Below are 26,695 nucleotides of genomic sequence, written 5' to 3' on the forward strand. Positions count from 1 at the left end.
CGTTTTTGAGCTCCAGGCCTCGCTCCCCCCGCAACAAAAAAAAGCAGCCCGATTGAAATCTCGCCGGTAAATTCTCTGCGTTTTTTTTTTTTTTTCTTTTTTTTCACGACTTTGGCGAGGGCGCCTGTCAGTGATCAAGCAGGAACTCCAGAGGAGCGGTTCGAATCCCCTCCCAGGGAGGCCCGGAGGTGGAAGACGTCAGCCCGGGCCAGAACCTGCACACCGTAGCCGGTGGAAAGAATTCCACTCATGTTTCCTCGTGTTTCCCCGCCCCTCTCCTGTCCTCTCTCCATGTTTTGTTCTGTGCTTGTACCTTGCACAGCAGGACCGAACACATTCTGTATCCCCCCCTCAACCCACCTCCCTCGCCTCTACGCTCCCCCGGCCCCACTTTGAAAAATTACCCACAGGTCCGCGGGTAGAAACTTTTAGGTTATCCCGTGTCAGAAGCAGAGCTTTTCCTCCTCCCGTCTGCAGTCCCATTAATGATAAAGCTGCTCAAACAAACCGCCGGTGCTTAATGTACAGTTCGTGCACTCCCCGCGACGGAGAGATAACTCCAAACCTTAAAGCACTCTGGAACAGAAAAAAAAAAAAAAAAAAATAATAAAATGCGTGTCTGCCTTTGTCTTAACGGAGGAGGTCTCTCCACTTAAAGCTGAAATATCTGAGGTTTTTGCTGCCTCAGCACTTTGTCTCAAGTCTGTTCAATAAATCAGCCTCGTGCACTTTTTGAGAAAAAAAAAAAAGAGACAGAACATAAAAGTGACTGAAAGAGGTTTCAATTTTGAATTCATACAACCTGGTTTGTTTGTATGCTTTCATACATGACATGTTATTTGATATCAAACTGATAGTATTAATCTGACATGCAGTGTCATTAAAAAAACACCTGTATTTTTTATTATTATTATTATTATTTTCAACTTTGGCAGTTTGATTCAGATTTTGTTTTTTCTCCTTTGAAATATTTTTCGAGATTGAAATACTCCCCTCTCTCTCACTGATGCGCCTTCAGATGGAGCAAACCTGGATTCATCATCGTGTGAATGTTTGCATGATGACAATGAAGACGAGCGTATCTTATCTGATCATCGCGGTATTTTGCCATCAGCCACAATTTTATCACCCAAATTTAGGAACTCAGTTATTCGAATGCAATTTATAGTAAATAACTATTAAGAGGATAAAAAAGTGATTTTTTTTTCTTTTCTTTGGCTGCTCTCCTCTGGAGTCGCCACAGCGGATCAGGTGATCCGTATGTTTGATTTGGCAGCGGTTTGGCGCCGGATGCTCCGCCTGATGCAACCCTCGCCATTCATCTGGGCTTTGGCAGCGGCTCCAGGAGCGCACGGAGAGCGCCCCGCCGACGGCTGCCCGCACACCAGTGGACAGCTGCTGTCCGGAGAGCTGTCGGAGGGTGTGGGGGGGGGGGGGGGGGGGGTTCAGGGAGCCGCGGTGGTCGGTCGGCGGTGCGATTTTTAGACCTCACTTTGCAAACCTGACACCAAATATGTATGAAAAATACAGGGGGAGGGGAAAAAATGTACAAACGTCCACATACTTCCAGGAACTTGTCTTGAAAGACAGTTAAAAAGTTAAAAGGCTAGTTTGTGTGGATTTTTTTTTTTTGTATTCACACAATCTGAGGTTGTATGACTGGAAACCATCACCGTCGTACGGTATGCGGCCGTCTTGTCTCTGTACTAATCCCCCCCTCACCGCCCCTCTCTTCTTGTGTTTTGCAGACTCGCAGCAGTCAGGAAGTCCAAGTAACAATGAGCCAGGCAAGAACCCTCTTCCAGGTATGTGCTCTGCCAGTCACGGCCCCCCGCCTCCCCCCGCCTGTCATCGCTCCATTGTTCCCGTCCAGCTCGCCCACTGTACGGCGGCTTATGTACACTGTAACCTGCCCGGGGTTTAAATAGTGCTGTGAACTCTGTGACTTGTAGGCAAAACAGCGGAGTCATTACTGCGGAGCGGAAACTGTATTGTAGCCGAGCCAGGTGCGGGCCAAATGAGGCACCGGCAAAAGTATGCGCGAAAACATGTGAGGTCCAGCCGCACGACATTTTTTTTTTTTTCAAGCGTTGAGGCTGCAGGGGAAAAAAAAAAATAAAAGATGATCAATGCAGACCAGATGAGTTGAAGCTTCTGACATCCTCTAGCTGGATATTTAATCATTAACTTTGTAAATACTGAGGGAAAAAAAACAACTGAATTTTGAATGTCTTTTCGTTTGTCATCACCTCCGATCTGGAGCGACGGCGTTAAATCAGACTGCGTCTTTGGCAGCGAGCTGACTGTATCAAGGTGAGCCAGCGTGTCAGGAAAAAAAAAAAAAAAAAAACCTCTCTGACGGCGCTGTTGTTCCCCCGGACTGACCTGCGCTGGTGTCGTCACGGCGCTGGAATGAAAATAGTTTGAGAAGTATAATTAGTTTTCTACCTCAAGAGCAGGTTCTGCTGAGCCCGGTGCCAAGGAAAACATGCCAGTAAGCCAATGACTCAGTCCTGGGAGGCCCCTCGGCCGTGGCACGGCTCTTCACGAAAGCCGCTGGCTCACTGCAGGCATTAGGTGCCAGCGGAGATGCCCGTCCATCTCCCTGGCACGGCCCGGGCCCCCTTGGCTCGGAATCACAGCCGAGCCGGAGTCATTTGGGTGTCAATAACTTGTCTGGCGTATTTTACTGACGGCGTCTGATTAGTGGGTAGGTCACGCAGACCTCCACGACGCTGCAGAAATCTAAAAATAGTCCCGGCTTTATTGAAACAACCTCCGTCTGACTCCGAGCCCGCCTTTATTTACCTGAATGAAGCAATCTCTCTCTCTCTCTCTCTTTTTTTTTTTTTTTTTTTTTTTGTAATCTTTAATATCGGCACTGCAGCAAATGACACGTTAACACGGCCATTAGCGGCGGCGATACAGTGCGCCGGCACGACAGTGTCAATATTGACAGTGGTTAAGTTTTACTTGTGTGTTTGATCAGACGGGCAGCGCCTGCCACTCGCCGCTCGCCGCACCTGCCCTGTCACTCCGCCGCGTGACGCACCGGCCGGTCGCACGCAAAAACAAACAGAGCGGCCGCTCGTCCCAGCGCATACATGGGAATGTCAGGGCGAACACACACACAGACACACACACACACACAGACAGAGATCAGAGTCCTGGTGGCTGACCACTCCCTCAGCCGCTTAGATAAACTCACACTCACACACATGCAATTTCACTGATAATTTGAGAGATCTGTGTGTGAGATCAGAATATCTGGGTTGTTTCAGTGTTTTATTAGAGCAAAAGAAGGTAATGATCATGTTGTAAAGGTTAATGGAACAAGAAGCAACAGGAAATGTGAGGATTAAAGAGGAAATGTTGTCATTTCTGGATTTTTTTTTTTGTTGTTTTATTCTAACCTTTTAGATAAATTGGCAGCGAGACTAAACTTTATATTAAACTTTCATTAAAGCCAATTAAACCTTTAATTGACTCACAGCAGCCAATTTATGTAGAATTTTTGGATCAAGTTAAAATGAAAGAGAAAAAAGTCAAAAATTGTCAATTGTCCAGAAAAAAAATAAAAAAAGACTCAAAGATTAATGAATGAACCTTAAATATACCAAAGAACAGTCAAAATGTTCACGTGGAAATGCCTTTCATATCCAAGAGTTCAAGAGTTCCCTCAAATTTTAAATTAAAAGTGATTTTTCTCACTAATTCCCTTTTCATTGACAACATTTTTGCTAAGTTCTTTGCACTGCGACCTTTTTAATCTAACGCGTTGAGTATCATTATCGACTCTTATTGATGCTGAAAACCTCTGTTAAAATAACCTCAACCCTTTGTGGACGTTTTCAATGAAGAATTCAGGATATTTTAACACCGATCCTCTTGGAAAATTTCCTTTTTTCTGTATTTAACCCATCCTATTCATACTATTGATATTCAGCAGTTTGCTGCTACAGTGCAGCGGCATGGGGTCAAAGGTCATGTTACTGACAATGCCAGATTGCCTGTATTTAGTTCTTTTTGACACAAATCTGTGCCTCAGCATCGATCACTGGTCACCGAGTAACATGTGTTCCTGCTGCTTGTGTCCGCAGTGTATCTGGAGGACAGTTTCATCAAATCAGGAGTCTTCAGTGTTGCAGAACTGGTGCGAGTGTCCAGAAGTAAGTACTCGGATTCCTCGTCTGGAAGCGTCAGGTCAGACCTGAAGCGAGAATCGCGCGACGAATTAGAAGCCGAAGGTGTAACAGGTGCAGCGGATTGAGCGCGGGAGCCAGGAATCTGTCAGTCAGCCGGTGGATCTGGGCTCGCGCTGTCGTTAGGAGAGGTCTGATCAGGTAATTCCTGTGTGGGTGTGCTCCCAACAAAACACTCGCTTATGAACGGGAGCAACTTAAACCTCATTTGGGAAAATAAAAGGGACTTTTTTTCCCGAAATCCCCCCACCTCCGCCGTCTCCACCTCCCCGATACAGCTGTAGTGTGGTGAATCCAGTTTGGCCGGTCGCAGTGAGAAAACAGCGACGAGCGCAGCTGTGCGAGAAGTCTGCGCTCATCTGCATCGACATGTCCGCCAAATCGTTGACGGTTGTTCCTCCTCTGATCGGTGACAGGCCGTCGAGGCCCCAGAAAAGCCCCAGAACGCCCCCCCCCCCCAACCACCTAACCTGTGTTTAAGAGCAGCATACCTTCCTTTGTGTGTGTGTGTGTGTGTGTGTGTTGCACTCGAAGGAAAAAGAACAGTTTTTCTCTCTTCTCAAGAAGAAAAGGTTCATTGTGGGGTTTATGACATTGAAAAAGGAATAAATTTTTACATTATTGGCAGGTTTATGGGCCATTATTACAATATTTGTTGTTTCATCCCTGATTAAAGCAAATAATCCACATCAATCTGATCAGTTCCATCTCGTCTCAGATCAGAGAAAACTAGATTATAAAGTCAGATTCACGGGCGTTGACCTAAAACTTTCACCGGAGCAAAGAAGTGTATTTAATGTCAGTAAGTTTTCATGTTCACCTCAGAAATCTTGAAAAAATGATTGATTCATTGCACACAAAAAAACCCCCCCAGAAAAATCGTCTCTGATCTGAAAACATGAAGCTCATTATGTAAACAATCCCAAACCAACTGGCTCGGGATCCACTCTGGCTCTGAAAGGCTGTGTTTTTGTTTCGTGTTTAATTTGCCCCCCTGACCAGATGGCCTCAGAGCCGCCGCGCTCGCTCTCATGCGACCGGAGGCCGGTTTCGCGAAAGAGCCGACAGAAGTCGGGCTGGAATTTTAAAAAGGTCGACGGACGCGCAGGAATTGTCACTCACCCGGCCCGGTGGCTCCCTGGGAAGATATCTGAGCAGCCGCTCGTCCGTCATCGCGCTGCTCTCCCCGGCTCTCCGGGGCTGTTGAGACATTCTTTGAAGTCCATCAAAGGGGAGCTGCGGAGTTCAAGGCCGCCTCGCGATCCGGCGTTTCCACCAGGACGCTCATTAATGCAACAGGAGCCTCCGCTGCAACGCAGAAAAGAAAAGAAAATACCAACAGGCAAAGCTGGAGTTCTGACAACGCATAACTTTATTGTCCGTTTTCCAAACGGCCGCTCCGATTTGCTCGTTTCTGCAGCGTCATTGTTTCATTTGCTGTTTCTCTCGCCTTTAAAGTCGGATTATTAAATGAGATGATTGGCGGGGCGGCCAAGTGGCATCGCAAATATTGTGCCGAGCCAAGAAGAGAGCGAGACAGAGACGTGGTCAGAGGGGGGTGGGGGTGGGGGGGGATCCTAAGCCATGAATGGAGTTAAAAAACAATGGTGTTGTATTCAGCGGCGTCCTCGGGCCGGATGCATTCCTCCACAGACAGCAGCGGGCAGGGGCCTCTGCCAGAGCTGCGGCGGCGCTGCCAGGGCGGAGGCCGGCCCGGGGACCGTGCCAGTGGTGAACCTCAGACCACAACAGACGGCGCCACACACTCCATCCTCTCATCCACTCCAGACCGAGCGACCGACCGACCAACCGCGCGAGCGAGCGAGCGAGCGAGCTGCGGGCTGCCTCGCGGCCACACACTGGAGAGGATGGGTGGCGAAAACCCCCCTTTTGTTCTGGAAACGCCGCCCCGGCCTCCCTTGAAACTGTATTCCTCACCTTGACCGCAGAGAGGGAAAACAACACCTTTTCACACTGTAAATCACCAAACGTGAGGAAACTGCTAAGTAATATAGTGAAAGAAGTGGAAGTTTGTGTGATTTACTTGGGGAGGCGCGTGAATTTTAATGCCGATCCGACACATTTTAACTGCCATTAAGCTGCGCCGCCATAAAAAAAAAAAAAAAAAAAAAACCCAACTATTTATCCTTGGATGCAATATGCTGCGTCTTCAAACGCTTCTTTTATTCCTTGCAATCACGGCCTCGTCGTCAGACTTGTTAATCAGTGCTCAGCAAAAAAAAAAGAAAAAACGCCGGCGATGGTCAGACAGTTAACGGGAGAACGGGGAGCGCTTAATTTGATATACAGGGCCCCCGAACGCACAGCGTCAATAACAGTCAGTCAAGCTATTGTGCAATTAATTGTGCGTCTCTCGATGCGAGGATAAGGGATAAGACGACACTCGGTCTGACGGTGCTGCTGTGACATTGAACTCCCTCCTCTTTTCTTTTTTTTTTTTTTTTTTTTTTATTTGTGTGTGTCCTCCGCAGTGCCCATCACCCACGGCGCGGCGGTTAACTTCTCCATGGCGGACATGCCCAGCCAACCCTACTACCACGACCTGAACTCCAGCGTGGGGCTGCACCGCTCCCTCTCCTCGCCTCCCGGCAGGTCGGTGCAGAGCGGCGGCTCTTTTGCGCGTCTTTGCTCCTTTTTTTCGAAGCCTTGCCAAAGTTGGCGGCGATCTAAAGATGGCGGCCTGAACCTAAAGAGGACTAGGCCTTGCCTGAAACCCTTACCTTGTCAGGGTTAAAGAAATTAACCACCACAGGAAGAGAATCAAACAAACGTCTCCTCATTCTAGCCTTTATTTCCACTGAAGTCAGTTGAATGGAGGCGTGTTTGCTTTGCAGATCTGCCGCATTTACATGTAAATGTTAAGAAATCACAAGCGTGTCATCTGCTTATAGAATTTATGTTCTACAAATAAACACACAAACGTATTAAGCCGGCAGTAAATGCTAAAGAATACCTTCAGATCCAGGAGAAAGCAACACATTTTTGCACTTATATGTTTATCTATTTAGCGTAAAGGTGGAAAAAGGTAAAATTGAGCCGGTAAACACTTGTAAAGCTCAATATTTATTAATAATTGCTCTGAATTTGTACAGTCAGGGAAAAAAAACATGTTTTTGGACTGTGTCTGTTCAGATTCCAGCCTTTATGTTAAGCAGAGCTAATCATTATTGGCACCGGCTCCACATCCAGCATGCAAACATGCTAAATGTCATCTCATTTTATTCCTGTCAACAATGTGAATGAAGGTTTTTTTTTTTTTTTTCTCCACCACCCAGAATGTCATTTAATCTTTGCCAGACTTTCATTCCAACTGCGACCAGATCAGCACTGACACCGCGCTGCAGCAGTCTGCGGCGTCCAAAAACTGAGCGTCTCCTCTCTTATGAACTTCTACCATGTGTTGCAGCAAAAGGCCCAAAACCGCCAACATGGAGGAGAACATGGACACCAGCCCGACGGGACCCGACTTCTACTCGTCGCCCAGCTCGCCAGCCAGCAGCCGGGCGAACTGGCACGACCGAGACGGAGGTGATTCTCCAGTTTTTATTTATTTTATTTTTTTTTTCAAATTTGCACACTCGTCGTTTACCTTCGCCGTCACGGCTGCACTCCTCTCGGCGACGCCCCTGCCGCCGCCGCCTGCGCGCAGTTGTATCAACATTTGCAGTTGTCAGCCCGGCGCGGCGCATGAGCGCGTGTTGACAGGAGTAGTTGGAGGATGTGCGGATCTCCCATCCTAGTTGCATGCAAATAGATCTGATCAGAGCAAACACCTCGCCTTGTCTTTTTAACGGCGCCGTCTTTGAAGCGCCGCTCCTGTACGGGAGCTACTGTACACTTGACGCATCTATTGCCTCTCTCGCTTTGAATGACCTGCTCGAGTCCCTGCGAACCTGTTCTACCCTCTTAAAACACATGCCGTGTCGGAGATAGCCCCGAGCGCCAACAGTCTTATCAAGCGTTGGACCGATTTGAACTTGTGTGTGAGTGTCAATCTGTACTCCGCTGCACCTGTCGGCTGCACAAAGGAAGGCGCGTTTCTGACTCACGCCGCCTGTGTCGCAACCGTGACACGACAGGCGCCGTAAACATCAAGCACGCCTCACAGCGAGCGTTTACGACCCTTGTATTTTAAGTGTCCTTTTGACAATTGTAGAATTTAAATGCATCCCTGACCTTTTTCGGAATGCGTTTAGCGTGACGGCTTGACGTTAACGCAGGCGACGTCACGCAAACAGTTCACGCTCTTTCAAAATAAAGTTTCAAGCACATTACTTCACTAAGCATACAGACTATTAGAGCTAATGACCACACTGTAGCGGAAGGAGATGAAAAGTAATGAACGAGTAATAAAAATCACTGCTATGTCACTTTAATTACAAGTTAAAGTTGTTATAGAAATAAAAGTTAAGTAAAAAGGGTTCTAATGGCTTCTTAACAGCATTTTTAATTGTTTCTCGGTCAGTTTTCCTGAATAAAAGTTTGACAATCAAAGCACTTTCCTTCAAACGTTCTTTAATATTTCTATTTTTTATTTCCACCTCTTATAAGGTATAATATTATTTGTATCATTGCATTTAAATGCATGATGAGCAAAAAAAAAGTGAAAAAGACAGAAACTGGCAAACCAAAAGAAGCTTTAATGAGAGAATCAAACTGAAATGTTGCAGTTTTGCTTTAAGAACCGTAACAGCTGGTAGAGATTCACCTTCAAGGAGATTTTTCTTGTCTTAAACACTATTTTTTTTGCTCTTTACTTATCACATCAGCAAGTCCTGCTCTGTTTATTTTGTTTAGAGATTCAAAAAGTAGCAGAGAAACCGAGCTTTGCACCCACGTGATGATCATTATGGTCTGTCAAACACCACTCCAGCGTCTCAGTAGCGTCACGTGAGCCCGTTCAATCTGATAGCTGGGAGTAATCACATCATGATAATAACTGGATGGGTCTACATCCATTTCAGAAATCCCTGATTCCTCACAGCCACAAGGAAACATGAACTTTTCTCCCTTTTCTTCCTAAACTGCTTTTGCATGTTGCGTTCGCTGATTTCAGTTTTCAGCTCCTACGACTTGTTCCGCACACGTCGTGTATGCACGAAGAGCACCGGAGTGAGATTCATGCTTTCTCATAATCAGATCGCCGCTGTCATCTGATAAAGCATGTCACCTCATGCTGTTTACATGATCATTTGAATAATCTGATTTTCACGGTGCGCGTAAATGGCCTGCGCTGCATTCATCTCGACCCTCCCAGCCGCCTGAATCGAGGCATCGAGAAGCCTTCGCACTTCTGGCCACGTGACGAACCGTGCGACAAAACAACAACACAACTCCTTGTTGTGCGGCGCGGCTTCTTTTTTTTTTTTTCCTCGTGATCTTTATCGTCCAGACCTGCGGGGCAGATGTGTCAAATGATTTCTCATTAAGACGTGGGGCCGCACACCTTGGCTGCTCTTCAGAGGAGAAACCTGTCAGCGGAGTGTTGATAATCAAGTTTAATGAAGAAGACAATTACAAAGTAATTAATACACAAAGCTCACCTAATAAGGAGCAGGGAAGTGACAGAGATGTGTACGTCAGAGTGAACGCCGGCGTCCTGGTTTCGGCGGGAGGATCCCGAGGACGGCTTGCGTGTCCTCATTACGCCGTCTCCCGGTGCAGCACGCCGCGACCCGCCACCCTTTTAATTAAGGCCTCGCCGTCCCGTGCCACCGGATCGTTCTCACCCTCCGCTGACTCCGCCGCCGCCCGAAACGTTCAGTCTGCAGCTGCGAGGTGCTTCGGGAAATCTGTCGCCAAGTCGCCGTGTGTTTACCTGCTCGGTGTGTTCAGTGACTCAACTTTAAGTTTGAAATAAAAGGTGCGATTGATGGAAAACAGTTCACAAAAAGTTTTAAATGACTGACAGGTCTAATTATTTCATAGCCCACAGGCAGAAGCAAGAAGAATGGGAAATAACAGTCAATACTCAGCTTTTAAAAAGACACTAACATCAAACACTTATTGTTTCGTTACCGTGTTAAAAAATAATCACTTAAAGTATTTAAAGATGGAATCATGTCGTCACCGCAGAATCATCACTTGTGGCGTGTTTGGTTAACATTGCACAGCCAAAGTTTACCCAAGCGCTGACAGATGAAATCCTGAGAAATATGACGATCCGTCAAGCCGCTCGCTTTAAGCTTCGGCCAGAACTTTTTTTTTTTTTTTTTTTTAACTTTCTTTTGCAGCATAACGTAGTAAATAAGGAGAGCATAAGAGAGGAAAGCAACAGACCATACACCGGGGACTCGACTCTGGTGGGAACGAGCCACAGCCCGATGTGGCCAACATGAAATTTCGGTGTGTGTGTGTGTGTGTGTGTGTGTGTGTCAGGGCCCGGGAGCACCGCTCTGCGTAAACTTAGACAGTTTGGGGTGAGGCGAAAGGGAAAGCAGTGGGTAGGAAACTCTCCAAAGACAGCCATTATTCTGTCAAGAGAGAATAAATGAGAAGTGGGGCGATATTAAACCCATATGAGTCCTCCCGAGTGCCAAGCAGTCATTCCTTGCACATGGCCGTCGTTGAGCGAAGCCTCGCCGTGTTAGCGGGGAGAAACGCTCTCTGTTCCGGGAAAGAGCCGCCAGCTCCGAAAACTGGACTTTGGCTCACATTTGTCCATTTATTATGAAATTTATCACCTGCGGAAAGACAGCTAATCTGGTCTAAATGCAAGGACACGCTGGACCTTTCTATTTAAAGTGTTAATTAATTTGTCCGGTTTAATTTCTGGCGGCGGCCCTCTGAAGGAGTTAATTAGCAGAAGAGAGGAAAAGCTAAATGCCTCCTCTGTGAAGAAATATTTCTTTCTTCTCCTTTTTTTTTTTTTTTTTTTAATGGAAACATTAAGCGGCGATATAAATCTTCTCAAAGGTATTTCTCCCTCTGACACAAAGTGAAGGCACTTAAGCCTGTATCCTCCTGCAACCTCGGAGTGGGAAATCCCCCCGAATTCCAGCCACCTTTTGTCACTCCGCTCTCTGGAGACGTGTTTTCCCGCCGACTGGGCGGATCCAGCCCCGTCACTGACGTCACGCCTGCGTCAAACGTCAAAATCGAAAACCTGGAGTTTTCAAGTTAAGAGGAATCGGTGAAATTCCCCCCCCCACTCCAAAACGGCGGAGCCCTGGGGATTATTCATGGGGAATTACGGGAGCTTGTCGGGCCGCGAGAAGCAGATGTAACAGAGTAATATTCCATTTAAGATTACGTGAGGGTCTTGAAATTCCTAAATCCCATTTGAGCGACCAGCTGCTTTACGAGTCACTTTGCTGGATTTAATTGTCTGCTCAGACACGACAAAAGACACTTTTTTTTTTTTTTTGTCATTCGTCGGGGATGTCCGACGGTTTATCACGATTGCGGAGATTACGCGTTCGTTTGACCCGCGGGGGACGCGCGTAATTCGCCGAGTGCATTTCTCACGGCGAATTGCATTTGCAGACGAAAAGAAGGTCCCCTGATCGCACTAATCCCAATCAAATTCTGCTTAATTTGAACCATAATTCACTTTTGGCATTTCATTCCTTTCATTCATGAGGAATGGAGGCATTAGGAGACCCTGCGGGGAAATGTTATGATTAATTTTCAGCAACAAATCTAAAAGCGTTTTCAAGACAGGGACGACTGTTTTTGCCATTCGTGGCCTCGTTTCCAAAAAACTTGGGACATTTTGTTCGCTGGAGATTAAAAACGATGCGTCGATGTGCGAATCGTGAGTATTGAGCAAGAAGGTTTGATCTCGATCTCAGTGCCTGCTTTGAGTTGGATGTCGGCGTGTTCCCGAGCAAGTGCGGACAGGTGCACGTTCACCGCTTCGCCCGGAGCCGGAGGCATGTGAGAACCGAGGGGACCTTTTGTTGGGAGACGAGCAAAAAGTAATCAAAAAGGTTTAAAAGAAAAAAAAAAAAAAAAAAAAGAAAAGAAAAGAAAAATGAGGGACCGTGAGATATAAGTTGCTCGGTATCTCTGGGTCTTCTTGCAATTTATTTCATGTGTCTCACTTTTTCATTGTGCTGTGCACGCAGGTCAGTCCAGCAACTGGACTATTACTGCAGAGCCACACTGCTGGTGCATCGAAATGTGGTTTTCCTTGGACCGAAAAAAAAAAAAAAAAGTGTTTTTTGTTTCTCCGTATCGTGCAGCATTAATTGAGCTTCCACAGAGGTGCAAATCAGCCGCGGCGTGCGCAGAGATCCGCTCTCACAACCAGCGCTGGCTTTTGACCTGCGCGGGCACGGCGAAGCCGGATCTCTCCCTCTCAGCTCCAGCCTGGAGGTCACGACATCCGCCGAGTCTGAGCGTCGGCATCACATTTTCAGTCCCGGGATCAACGGACAGTTTTGAGCAGTGCATCTGTCCATATTAAATGAGGTCGCGTCCTGAGAAGCCTGCGATTACATCTGCTTTCTTATTTGCACAGTTGAGTTGTTTTTATTGTATTTCCAGTCCTGAATCAGGTTTTTGTTGCACAGAGCCGAAGAATTCTGCCATCCAATACGGATTTCTAGCCTTTTATCCCTCGAGTACGGAGATTTCTCTGGATACTTTCAGTATTTTGTTAAAATTACATCCGGTCGATGTTGAAATCTGGAGGTTATTCACTTTGTGATGGTGAGACAGGGTAGCTTGTTGCAAAATAGACAAGGTTGTGAACCGGCGTTGTCCTCATCCATGCATTCCGCTTGCAGACTATAAAAGTGAGCCTCGCACTCAGAAGGCTGCATGCCTCGCATTGATCACCTGCAAGCGAATGCAGAATCCCCAATTAACCTCGATCAGGTATTTCCGGGAGGAACCGAAGGCACCTGGATTAAACCCGTGCAGTGAGAAAAAAGCATGCGCACCACAGTGCAGCCTTCTATCAAACACCAAGCCCAGAATGATTGCACACTCCTCCAAACAAACAAAAATATCCCACTTTCCACCTCAGATGAACATGATTGCAGTGGATGTTTCATGCAGCACCGCCTCCTCTGAATTCACAAATGCTCCCACATATTTATATTTTCGTTTCCCCGCGTGTTTTTTCTTTTTTCTTTCTTTCTTACTTCCCCGCCACCAGCAGACATGTCCTCCCCCACCATGAAGAAGCCGGAGAAGCCGCTCTTCAGCCCCACCTCCCCGCAGGACTCCTCGCCACGACTCAGCACTTTTCCTCAGACTCATCACCCGGGCCTAACAGGTGTAGGACACAGTGGTGAGTTTTTTGGTTTTTTTTCTTTGGACGGCTTCGACCTCGGGCTCCGTTTCTGAAATCCGTTAAAACTCCCAACTGCTTTGTCCTCGCACACGGAGTCCAAAAAAAAAAAAAATAGAAAAGAAAAATCCATGTTGCTACTTAATTTAGCCGCAGAGATCAATGATGATTGTTTTATCTGAACTCCCTCTCACGCACACTCAATCTTTATCTTCCTCTCCGCTCTTCTGTTCTTTCTCTCTCTCTCTCTCTCTCTCTCTTGCTCTCTCTCGCAGTTATATCGACGAGGAGCCCCCCTCCGCACTCGCCCCTGCAGTTCTCGGCCTCGGCTATCTTGCCCCCGGCGCCGTCGCCCTATTTCTCGCACACCACCATCCGCTACCCGCCTCACCTCAACCCTGCTGATCCCCTCAAGAGCTACGTGCCGTCGTATGACCCGTCCAGCCCACAGAGCAGCCAGGTCAGTCTTCTTCTCTGTTGTTTGTGTGTGTGTGTGTCAGTGTGTGTGTGTGTGTGCGTGTGTGTTTGCTCCAAGAAGGCAGGGAGCCAGATTTCAGGCCAGAAGTCGGGGAGGTTTTGGCACGAGGTTCCGTGGCCTCTGGTCGGTCTTTGTTATCTCGTTCGGCTCTAACTCCCATCTGACCTCCAGATTGAAGATAAGATGAATTATGTCGGGCATTAGTCATTATTGTGGGATTGTGATGCAATTGGTAAATGAAGAATTTAATTTAATTTGAGTTTGTTTTTGCTTTACTGAAAGCCTGCTTCTGATTATTCCCCTTAATTAATGAACGGAGTCAGCGATATCCTGTCAAACCTGCTGCTTTTCGGAGTCAAACCTCTGATTTCAACTTTCATTATTGGTCTTTAATCAATTATATCCTACAGTGAATCGAATAATGACGAGCCAGTGAGTACATTAAGTGCGTTTTGCTGACAAACCCAGGCTGAACTTTTGAATCCACTTCATGTGACAAGGCGGCGTATATTTCCAGCTTGATATAATGCTCATGGCAAAGGTCGCGGTGCGTTCCCAGCCTTATATTTGTAGTAATGCTTGAGAAAAGGGGGGAGGAAAAAAAAAAAGAAGAAAAAAAAAAAGACAGGGGGCTACCGCATGACTCCATAAAAGAGTCAACCAAACTATTGCAGTTGCGGAGAGTTGCGGTCACACGTGACACACAAAAAAAACTGGATGGAGACGTCGCAGTAAATCAAATCGCTCGGGGGCTTTTATGCGTTCGGCGGCGTTGCACAGTGCGGCCAGTGTGGCGGGGCGAGCGAGCAGGCGTCTCTATAGATGAGAGAGCCGTGTGATATTTATGTGAGTTTTATATCCCCGCTGTTCTCACTGTAAACAAAGGCCTCGTAGACGGCTCCATCTCCAGAGCAGGGAGCGGGGTGAGGGGAGGGGGGGTGGAGGGGGGTGTGGGGGGGGGGGGGGGTGGGGGGGTGTCGGTGAGGGAGGAGTGGGGGTGGTGGTGGTGGACTGTTACTCTAGAGAAAAACCGCAGGGAATGATAAAGGTTGTAAATATTTGCCGTTGCCGGGGCCCGGCTCTTGTGCAGAATTAACTGGCCCTCTGCTGGGGTGCCGGAGAAAGAGAGAGAGAGAGAGGGGGGGGGGGGGGGAGGAGGTGAGGCGGGGTCCGGCTGGAGATGAACGGGAGCGCTAGAGGAGGACCGGTCGGGGGAGGCGAGAGGATGGAGGATGGAGAGAGAAAGAGAGGGGAGGAGGAGGAGGAGGAGGAGGAGGGTGGGGGCCTCAGCAAATAACACAGCGCTTATAATCCCATGGACGAGTGCCAGAATGTTTTTATGCTTGCTTTAACGCAGATTATATTACACTCTAATTAAACATTCTATTCACATCGAAGGGAACCCTGTGGACACAATTCTTCGCCGAAAAGGCCTGTTTGAGTTTTGAACTCGGGGCGGCCCCGAAATGAACGCCCCAGACAGTCTCCAGCCGTCTGAAAGAGCAGCTCCCACTAGCTCCCTTTTATTTCTTTCCTCCATATATATAGTCCCTCTGCCTTTCTCTCCATACAGCCACATTCACGCCATTGTAGCAGGTCACTCCACGGCTCTGGCTGTCTTTTCACGCCCGAGTCCTCCTAAATTCCATTTATGAGCACTATTAAAATCATTGTTTAGAATCATGTAGGAAATCCATTGTCAATGGCCGAGGATCCATTGTTGGCCGAGCCCCCCCAGAGTTTTAGTAATAACTGTGACAAGACGGCGGCTGAAAGCACTAAAACCTTTTCTTCGGGCAGAGCATTAAGTGTAAAAGTGAGTGCTGCGGGCAGCTTTTGTTGGTAATTCGAAGTTTGTCAGAGCAAGCCGAGCAGTTATGCGCCCCTCCGCCGCCCCCACCCCAAAAAAAAGGAAAAATGTCCAGCTGGTTTTATGCGAATCATTTAGTAAAAAAAAGAAGAAAAAAAAAACCGGAGTTTGTTGCATGCTTGTGTTGGTTTATTGAGATGTGGCTAACTGCATATTTACAAGTGAACAAGAGCTTGTAAACACGGGCCGCTGGACGCGGTCTGTCCTCTCACAGGGCGACGGCTTTTAGTGCCAAACTAAACAGGGATCGCCTTTATGTGATTTTTGTGCTGATTTTTTATATCTTTTTTTGTCATAACAAATCTATTTTCAGCTGAGTTTCACATTGATTGTTGTTTGTTTTTTTCTCTCTTCCCCCCCGCCGACCTGCAGCCTAACAGCAGTGGTCAGGGCGTCGGAAAGGTCCCGGGCCACTTCACCCCGGTCCTGGCTCCCTCTCCGCACCACGGCGCCGTGCGGCCCGTCTCGCTCTCCATGCCCGACACCAAGCCCATCACCACATCAGCAGAAGGTGAGCGCCGCTTCGCCCTCGTCGTCGCCATCATCATTAAAGCCGGCATTTGCTCCAAGTTGCTATATTTAAGCGGCCGGCAACGTTTAAATTCCCGGAATGCTAATTGTAATACGTGCATGTATTTGTGTCGTGTGTGTGATGGCGTGTTACCCAGGCTACTCAGCCCCCGGCACCCCGACGGCTAACCGTTTTGTAGGCCTGAGCCCTCGAGATCCCGCCTTCCTCCACCAGCAACAGGTGAGGTTCTGCCCCTCTTTTTGCTGCACTCTGTTCACATGCTCCTCTTTATCTTTTTCATTTTCTGTCCCCCCCTCTCCCTCTGTCTCCCCCACACATCGAGTATGAAATCCCCCCCCCCCCGCCCTCTGCAAGAACCAGTCACACTAAATCTGATCTAAACCGAGCCAGTTTTTTTTTTTACTGTATGCAAATTTCAACAAGAGAAAACATGTAGAAGAAGAAAAAAATAAAAAGATGCGACTTTGTGGCTACAACGAGACAGACATGACACGTGGGAGCAGCAGGGAGTGGAATATGTTCAGTTCTGTTTCTTTCACACGTTGCTACAGAAGCACACACACACACACACACACTCAACACTCACACACACACACACGACCTGTAATCAGTACACTCGCTCGTTTATGGAACATGCAGCTCCGGCCTGGCTGCGGTCGGCCAGGTCTGGTCCTGGGACGTCCCGGGACAGTCGCGCCTGTGTGTGTGTGTGTGTGGGTGTGTTTGTGCGAGTGTGTGAGGTTAGGAGTGTTGCGGTGTTGTCGGACGAGCGAGAGAGAGAGAGAGAGAGAGAGCGAGTACTCTCCCCCACCCCGTCTTATTGAAAGCGTTGGTCTGAGGCCAAGGCTTTTCCAACCACAACTAATTGAATGCATCTGCACGCAGCTACATAATGATCGCTGGGTTTCTCCTCAGCTTTTTCTTTTTCTTTTTTTTTTTTAACTTAAGTAAGAAAAAAAAAAATTGACAAAGCTGGCCTCTGTTTCCTCGCTCCTCTTTTCTGTCTCTCTCTGCCTTCATTTTCCTTTTTTTTTTTTGAAAACAGCGCAGTCATAAAATAAAGAAAAAGAGGAGGGGGGGGGATGTTTGTCAGCAGTCGCCGGATGAAGGACGAGCTCAGGGAGGATTCGCTTGGCCGATGTTGTGCAGTTTGCCTTCCACATTTTCTAGTAGCCCTGCTACCTCTGCGGCGGTCCGAGTGTAGCTGAATCCCGTCCAGAGCCGGCCTCCCAGAGGCTGCGAGCGCCGGATTGAAGTGAGAAATCAGTCAGATTTGGAAATATCCTCCAGAGAATTACGGGGAGATTTGAAAATAAGTTTTTGTGTTATCTGGTAATTGTAATGATCCAAAAGTCAATTATCCTGAAGCGTCGCTCTGTGGCTCCGAGGAGGGAACACAATAAATGAGATATCCGGGAGGCGTTTCATAGAAACAAACGGCGGCTTCCAGTGTGACAGAAGAAAGAAAGATTTGAAGCACAATGACACCCGTCTGGAAGGTTATTTCATGGTGGATCCTGTTGAATGGATGCTCTTGTCGGCTTAAGGAACTCCAAACAGTCCTCGCATTGATCCATCATGCTTCTGCTTGTCACACTTGTTTTTGTTTTAACGGGCCGAGAGAGAGAAAGAGAGAGAGATGCCGGGCCAAGCCCCTCAGGACGGAACACTTTTCACCGAAATGCTCCGTCATTGTCCCCATCTGGCTGCCGAGTGTTTATTGTGCGGGGTCCGCAAGGCCTCGCCGCCGCCGCTCGCAGTGGTAGCCGTCGGTTGCCGAGGGTGGGCTGCAAGAGAGAGAGAGAGAGAGAGAGAGAGAGGCGCTCGGCGGAGCTGCTGCATGTGAGGAGGTTTGAGGTTTTCCAGTGTGGTCAGCCTCGGGACTGAACCGTGGAGGTGCTCTCTCCTTTGTCTGGCTGGATGATTGATGGAGGCCGTGACTTCAACTGCATCCATTTCTGCTGCTGGCAGACACGTCTTCTTAAGTTCTGCTATATTTTTTCTTTTTTTTTTTCTTTTTTTTTGAGAAAAAGTGAGAAGAGTCAGAAGGCACTGGTGATTACTTTAGGACTCCACGGGGTTTTTTTTTTTTACAATAGCAGAATCCAAAAAGTTTGATATGATGCCGACTGAGAGAAAACTTTTTCATTCTTTCAACTTTTTGAGTTAAAAAAAAAAATCTTTTTTAAGTTTACCAGCAAATTGTTAAAATCTAGATACTTTTTAAACTAAAATCGTGTTGATTATATTGTTTTATGCATCATAAAGATTCAAAGATTGGAGGCTTTCTCACCTTTCGTGGAACAAAATTCACACTGTGCTTCAATACTGATGCCACAATGGTGCTTAACTTGTAGTTCAGTTTAAGTAGTGGTACTTCTAAGGAGAGCCCTCTTAAAATGTGTCTCCCCGCTAAAATAAAAACCCTCTACACATGTCATTTCATTGAGATAAAAATCTGACTATATATTCATTTAAATTAATATATTTGGTGTTTTTAACACTATCTAACCCAACTGATGGCATCATAAAGATTTAAAGCCAACTCTTAGTAAGATACAATATATTTCATATGATTTCATTCTTTATTGCATTAAAAAATAGTCCTTTAATTTAAATCCTATAACTTTTATTTAGAATTGTGAAGAGGATGATCCCTAAAAGAAAATCACCCACACACACACACACACAGTAGGGTTCAGAAATGGAAAAAAACACAAAACAAAACAGCACCACCACACGCTCCCACACCTGCTCTATGAATCCCAGACAGAGAACGTGTGAAAACCCTCCATTCATCTCTCTCCTTGGTTAACCCCTCCAGGGAACGCCGCCGCGGAGCATTCCTCTGGGAGAGATCCCTGATCAGATGTCATTTGGTATTATCTAAGGGAGGATCCTAATCCACAATCTGCCCGCATCTGTTTGCTGGCGTTCCCCGACTCCGTCCCCTTTCCCTTTTCCCCCCGCTGCCCCGCGCGGCGCTCTGATGTGCCGGTGCCAGCGGACAGATGGCGAGCCCCTCGAGGAGCGGTGGCACCGAGCGTCTGGCCCGGCCCCGCGCATTCTCTCTCCTCAGCTATTGTCAGGCGGCGGCGGCGGCGCAGAAACAGCGTGGGGGGGGGGGGGTTTAGTCCTCACAACCTTCGATAAATAAAAAAAAAAAGCAAGAAGCTGAATGGAACAAGTTCGCATTGTTTCCCTTTCAGTTTGATTAAGCAATTGATCAAATGGAGCCGGTACCATAAACTACAGCTTTAAGATCAATTCTTCACGTTTGTTCCGGGAAAAAAAACTGAAGAAACATGACACAAAAAAAAAAAAAAAAAAAAAAAAAAAAAAAAAGCATAAGTCGGAAAGTGATGTGTTCATCCAGGTGTTGGGAGTTAAAAGAACGCTTTTCTTGACCGCTGCAAATGGCTCTGAATATTCAGCGTCTGCGTTATATCTGATTAAATCCCTCTTAAGAGCCTCTGCAGAGCGTCTGCCGCTGCACGGCGGAGTGCTAACAGTGCAGTTTTATCCCCGTGCATTACGAAATGAATGTGTTGACCACGGGGCAAGGTTAGGTTGGTATTGGCAGAGATAGCTCTCAGCTGGATTGCCGACACGTGCGCCCGCATAATGCATGCAAAGGAGACACAGTTTGTGTGGCTTTTTTTTTTTTTTTGTTGCAGTAATTTGTAATCTGTATGTAAGGTTGGCATGTCTTAAAAACATGGTAGGAGAGGCTGGCGCGTGCGCACTGGAGGGTATGCCTGTGTGTGTGTGTGTGTGTGTGTGTGCTGTGTGACTTTACAGTAATTGTGAACTCCCCCTCCCCCTCCACCCCCTAATCAATAAAAACAGTTAGCTAATGAAAAAACGTCTGCATGCCCGGGAGCATGCGCACTCCGTCCTGAGTCTGACAGCGCGCCGGCGGCGAAGGCGGGGGCCGTCGGCGGCCTGCATGCGTCCGGCGGACTGCATGGCTTCACTGGCAGGCCGAGGCACGGCGTCCGTTCCCACCGGCTCACAGATCAACCACTCATACCACGCCACTCACATTCTCTAACTAACTAACTGCGTCTTTTTTTTTGTTTTGTTTGTTTGTTTGTTTTTTTTGCTTCCAGGTTAGCCGTCACCACTTATTGTGATTGCATGTGTTTTTTTTTTTTCTGTCTGTATTTTATTTTTTTCCTCCCTCCATGAGCTTTGACTTTCTCTGTTATCCCCCCTTCCCCTTCCCCTCCCCCCTCCCCCAAGAAGAAAAAAAAAAAAAATCAATTCACTGTTGTCATAATGCCAGTTAACAGTTAGGACTCACTTCGGAGTCGTTTGTGCTGTTATTATTTGTGCTGCTTCTGCCCTAGGCTCCTGTTGCATGCCTGTTGTGTGTGTTCCGTGTTGAGTGTTAGTGTAAATCTGAAAGTGGAAGTTGTCTTGGCCCAGTGATCTGACTGCTAGGTTTCAATTGACAGCTGAGGAAGTGTGACTGGAGCGTGACTCAAAACGGCAGGCATTATGGCCCCAGTGCCACTGACGACACTTTGGGGATTACTTGGCAAAGGTAACCTTTTCATTCTTTCACGTCCTCTGTCTGTCTCTCTCTCTCACACACCACACACTCACACACACACACACACTCATCCTCAAAAGTCATATGAATGTAATCGTTTTCTTGATTTCTCTCCAGATTTCCAGTTTATTCACATATTTTACACATGCATTTCATTGCAGAAACAGTGCAAATTCTAAATATTTGGGGGGGAAATTTAATCTGAGGTCATGGTTGTCACATTTTCTTCTCCCTTTGTCATGTTTGTTTTCCTCACATCACCTTTTCCTGCTTTGTTTTCCACATTTTTTTTCATCGTATGATTTTTCCAAAACTGTTCTGATCCTCTTTCCCTCAAAATAGATGCCTGCAAATGTGTTGATGGCAATCTTCTCAAAAGATACAACGGATAATTGTCATTATTTTAACTTTGTTTCTGTTAAATTTATCTTTGTGGTTCAGCTATTTCTGAACACAAGTCGACAAATGTTAGATTTCCTCATGTATTCACGACCGATCAGTCCAAAATATTTATGCACTGTGTCGTAGCACTAAACTTTGATGAGACCAATTAGAGCCAAATAAAGTTAAAGCGATGCTTTTGAGTCACTTCAGGTCAGATTTGTTGCCATGTGAGGATAATTTGCCGCACGCATGGAGACAAGCGCTGCTTTGTTTTGGCTCCGCGCTCGAGTCATGCTGCACTCTCTTTAACTTAAAGTTACTAAACACATCCCCGCTCCCACCCCCTCGCCTCCCCCCCCTCCACCCCCTCGTCTCCCACCACCCCTACCCCCCCTCCGCCTCCATACTGTATCTCTCCCTCAGGGGGGGAGAAAAAGCCCTGAACCATTTCACTATGGTAGAGCGAGCAAGCTGAGCTAAGCCTTTTCCTGTTACGTCTCCCCTTTCCCTGGATATGCACAGTGTGTGTGTGCGTTTGTGTGTGTGTGTGTGTGTGTGTGTGTGTGCACAGGTCATTTGTGCTTGCTGAACTTACTAACTTTTTTTTTTTTTTTTTTTTTTTAACAAACACAAGTTTCTGGCTGCAGAAGCCCCTCAACAGGCCTCCTAATAGGCCGGCAGAGGTAGCGTAGCGGCGGCTCCAGGTCTCTCCTTCCTCTCGCTCTCGCTCCTCTTCTGTGACTCTACATTAATAAGTGTGGATAAAAACAGATCCCCGCTGAATTCATTCAGTTACAGGGATGGGATTGTAATTCTATTACGCTCCTCGCCCCCTTTTCTGGTGGATTCCTTACGCCGGACTGTAGATGGAATCGGAGGGGATTTCTCTTCTTTTGTTTTTTTTTATCTGTCTTGCCCTTTAAATGGAGCGCTCTGCTATGCCTCTTCAGGACTCGCTCCCAAATTAAAAAGCTGCCAGACTCGCATGTTGCCATTGTGCAGGAAATGGGTCAGCAATCCATTAAGATGCCATTAGATAATCTAATTTAGGGAGCTAATCCTTAAACGAAGCACGCTGTATGCCCGGACTGCGCTCGCAGGGAGTAGAATTAGTGAGGTTTGGGAGCTGGACAGGGCAAGGGGAGGCCATCTTGAAGGTTACCTAAGGAAACGCGGCGATGGCGGCCGGGCCTTTGAGCTTGTTTTCAGAGCTGCTGGGAGCGCGAGTGCACATAAAATCTAAAGAGATGACCTCTTCTGGTGTCTCGAAAGGTCAGAAATGCATCTGAGCTGCAATCTTCCTGCGCATTTCAAGCATGCAAAATACCTGATGTCAGTTTTGTGCGTTCTTTTTCTCAACAATTTTGAATTTCAAGTCAAATCATATTAAGAAGGTAATTCTTGAAGCTTCCATTGATCAGCCTGACGCACCGATATTAGGAATTCTTGGAGAAAAAAAAAAACCTGCTTAGTACAGCTTCAGCTCATAAGATGCTGATACAGACTGACAGCCATCGATTTTAACAAGATTAAAACCGATCCACACACACACACACACACACACACACTGAAAAAAGGCCGCAACTGCCCTTTTGTAGCTGTGTGGTCCCTCCTAATGTAAGCCATTACCTGAGAGGGGTTTCATAAGGAAAGGGAGACAGGGAGGGATGGAGGTGGGGTGGGGTGGGGGGAGAAAGCGAACAGGAAAAAGAGAAAGCTGCAGTCCTTGGCCGCTCTGTGCGCTCTTTGTTCGGCAAGGTAGGAAAAACTTAATCCCCCGTTTCCTGTCCGATGATTTTTGGCAGGGCGTAAGAGAAGAAGGAGGGAGGGAGGAGAGCAGGAGAAGGAGAGGATAGCATGAGGACGGATCGGACAGGAGAGAAACTGCCCGAGAGGATTAGTCTCCAAGTTCTCTTTTTTTTTTCTTGTTTTTTAACACTTTGGTTACTCAAACAGCCTCAAACTTGAGCAGTGGTGTTTTTTTTTTTTGTTTTTTTTTATTTTGAATAGATCTTCTCTCTTCTTTTTTCTCTGGCTAGAGTCTGGCTTTTTGGGACGCAAGGTGAATTGAATTTGCACTTTCATTGTTTTAAGTCAAAGAGCAGCGACTGGTCGATTTGTATAAAATGCAGACTGGTTGATGAGCAGCTTTCATTAACGCAGACACTTTTGTCTAACGGCCTCACAAAGAGCGGAGTCGGGGCTTCACCTCGGCGCCTTTCCTTCCTCGCGACCCGTCTTTTCCCTTTTTCTCCATCAACCTTTCTGTCGGCCGTCCTGAGCCGTTCGTCCAGACGGGTACTCCTTCTCGGTGCAGCGCAGGTACTCTCCTGCTTAGCAGGGGTGATGGGAGAGGTGGACGGGCGTGAGATGAGTGCACACAGGGGGCCTGTGGGATAGAGGAAGGGGAGGGTTAGTGCTGTGAGTGTGTGTGTGTGTGTGTGTGTGTGTGTGTGTGTGTGTGTGTGTGTGTGTGTGTGTTAGGGGGGCTAATTATCTGACATCTACGTAGCGCAGCACCCCTCGGGAACAACATGCTGTTTGTTCCCGCTTGCGTTTTCAATTAGCACCGTTGCTCCCCGGGAACAATCACTGTGTTGTTTTGCCATTAGCGTGAGATGAATAGGGATGGGGCAGCTTTGTGGAGGGACCCCCACACTTTTTCTCTCTTTTTTTTTTTTTTTTTTTTTTTTTAATTCACCCCTCACCCCCAACCCCTTCACCACCTCCTCCACCACCAATCAACCCCCCCCCCCCCCCATGCCTTTTCTATACTACCATCAATGCTTCACCCCCGCCCCCCCACCCAGAACATATAATGTCCCTCAGTGGGAATCAAGAGGAATCACCTCAGCTCAGATTAACAAGGCCGTGCTGCCGTTTGTGTGTTTCCCAGTAGAGAACTTTTTTCTTGACGTTTGTGATTTTTCCTACTTGTTATTACCATGTGAGTAATCTCTCTGCCCCCCTCCCTGTCTGTTTTCTCTCCGTCTGTCCACAGTCCTGGTACCTGGGCGAGCTTAGTTCCATTCCAAGTGTCGAACGGGACTCCGATTCTGCCAACAAATGTCCACCAGAACTACAGCATAAACATCATTGGTGAGCCCCTGGTCCCCGCCGAGACAGGGAACTGATCGCACGGAGGCCGGACGACCTCCCCCCCGCCCTTCATCCCTCCCTCCCCCACCCCCCTCCCTCCCCCCGCGGCTCCTTCAGGGCGGATGGTGTGGATGTGTGGGGGTGTTTGTGGTGCGGAGCTATATAGCACTACAGGTGTCCACAGCCATGGATGAAACCAGCAAAGCAGCAGGTGCTGCGTAAGCCCCCCCCCTCCTCCTCCTCCCCCCTCTCTCCTTCTCCTCCCCCCCAAAACCTAACCCAACCCCTCCCTCCCTCCCTGCCACTTCCCGATGATGGACGCTGGCTCTGAAGTGAAGACGAGGGTTGGTTGCAGAGGAAAGGCGGGAAGAAAAAAAGAAGAGAAGAGAAGAAGCTTCAGGTCTGCTGTCTCCTCGCCCCCGACCCCCCCGACCCCCCCCACACCCACCAGCCACCAGTCAGTTGTTGCGTTTGCAGAACTTTTCAATCCATTCAAAATACTGTGATGTATAGATGCCTTAATGTTTTATTGCATGACACTCTAGTCTCTTAGCGGCAATTCCTACTATTTTTCCATGTTGGAGGAAGATGTAAAATCTAGACACACACACACAAACACACACGCAAAAAACACACACACGCGAATACACACACACACACACTCATGCACGTACACACGTGAGGGGGTCTGCTTAATCGACAACCTCTGCCTGGTGGATGGCTGGGACACTCTAAGCTCTCCGACTCGGACCTCTTGAAAAGAGGCTTTTTTCCCGCATCAGATGATTCACTGTGTACACCATAGGAACAAACAAAAAAACAAAAAAAACTTGTGAATTCAGAGTGTTTTTTTTTTTCTTCTTCTTCTTCTTCTTCCGTTTGATTTCAGTTTACTGTGATACGACTCTGTTCAGAAGATGTGTTGACTTTGTTTTATTCTTTACTGCTACTTACTTCAAGAATTAATGTAAACACTTATGGTTAAGAGTTGAAAACTCTTGATGCAGTTTTCAAAAAACACTAAAAAAAAAAGAGAAAGAGAGAGAGAAAAGAAGCTAGGCTTGAGATTGGACCCCTCATAAAGAGAATTCACAACTCCTTTTCAAAAGGATTGGAGAAAAAAAGAAAAAAAACGAAAGAAAGAAAAGTTGGAGAATGAGAAAATCGCGACAGAGGCAAGTGCAATTGAATTTTTGAAGGGAAGCTATCAGTCTGTCAGCCCTAGGACTCTAAAGGAAAGGGGATAAAATATTAAATGTTTTATGGATAAAATGTTTGAGTTAAAAAAAAAAAAAACATTTGAATTTGATTTCAGTCACATATCCGTCTCCTCGCATGAGAAAAACATCGAGCTTGAAAGGCAGTTGAAGGCGAGCATTAAAGCTACCTGTGCAGCGCTGATCAAAACCAGCACTTATATTGAGCCCTCTCCGCCACGGCTGTGGGGAGATCTTTGTTTAACTTATTATTTTTTGGGGGGGTATTAAAATAATAGGAAAAAAAAGAAGAACATAAGTAAAGAAATGAGACACACGTAGTGTGCAAAAAAAGAGGCATTTTTTTTATTTTTTATTTCTGAATGTTCACGATAAGATCAAGAGCATATGCATTTGGCCATCAGCTTCTAAAGCTTATGTTTACAAAAAGAAAATGAATAAATAAAAAAAAGAGAGAATATGGAAGTGTTAATTCCTGAAAATTATATTATTCATGCAAATGTAGCGCGCAGGCTTCTGGGTAAAGCTACAGTTTGTGCAAGGTTATTTCTAAAGTGGAAGAGGTCGAATAACTGAAATTATGAATCCAGGTGGTGGCAAAAAAATCCCTGAAATCTAGAATTGTGCACGGCATGCTCACAGCCATTGCCTCTCCAGTCCAGACGTATTTATACAAGAAAAATCTCTCCAATACTCCTAATTTGCACGATGACATATAGTCCACATTACGTGCCTTGCCTTTGAATATAGAGACATCACTACACTTGTTTTTGCTGCATTTATCATTATAGAAAAAAAAATTAACATTTTTATGATAAGAATTGTTTTGTACTCTGAATGAAATTGTTGATTTTTAACTTCATGTACTACTCTATCTCACAGTTACATTGCATATCAAGGCTGTGTATAGTTGCCGTTTTAAAGTTTGTAATCAACCAGCATTTTTTTTTTTCAGTATTTCGGTGGGTTTTTTTTTTTTCTAATAACCTGTCATCTTTTTTTTTTCTCCTTGTTTTTCAATGCTCATTTTGTTTCATCTTCCAGTTACTATTGTGGAGGGTGGAATCCAGAATTATGAAAATTATGCAATACC

The 26,695-nt window shown here is 46.7% G+C and overlaps 1 protein-coding gene across 6 annotated transcripts in view; it reads left to right on the plus strand.

Annotated features, from left to right (window-relative positions):
* LOC115384728 (nuclear factor 1 B-type) overlaps positions 1–25,874 on the plus strand; it is a 66,456-nt gene extending 40,582 nt beyond the window's left edge. For 2 of the 6 annotated variants that reach the window (XM_030086983.1, XM_030086978.1), the window contains exons 3-12: positions 1,749–1,805; positions 4,101–4,169; positions 6,695–6,815; positions 7,630–7,751; positions 13,330–13,464; positions 13,740–13,924; positions 16,185–16,323; positions 16,481–16,563; positions 20,805–20,893; positions 24,288–25,874. In XM_030086983.1, coding sequence (XP_029942843.1) covers positions 1,749–1,805; positions 4,101–4,169; positions 6,695–6,815; positions 7,630–7,751; positions 13,330–13,464; positions 13,740–13,924; positions 16,185–16,323; positions 16,481–16,563; positions 20,805–20,893; positions 24,288–24,420 — 1,133 coding nt within the window. In that variant the 3' untranslated portion in view covers positions 24,421–25,874. The remainder of the gene's footprint in view (positions 1–1,748; positions 1,806–4,100; positions 4,170–6,694; positions 6,816–7,629; positions 7,752–13,329; positions 13,465–13,739; positions 13,925–16,184; positions 16,324–16,480; positions 16,564–20,804; positions 20,894–24,287) is intronic. The other 4 variants (XM_030086988.1, XM_030086980.1, XM_030086995.1 and 1 more) reach the window with 3 other exon arrangements.
* Positions 25,875–26,695: the final 821 nt, after the last annotated feature.

This window comes from Salarias fasciatus, chromosome 3 (genome assembly GCF_902148845.1).
Source record: "Salarias fasciatus chromosome 3, fSalaFa1.1, whole genome shotgun sequence".
NCBI classification, from domain to species: Eukaryota; Metazoa; Chordata; class Actinopteri; order Blenniiformes; family Blenniidae; genus Salarias; species Salarias fasciatus.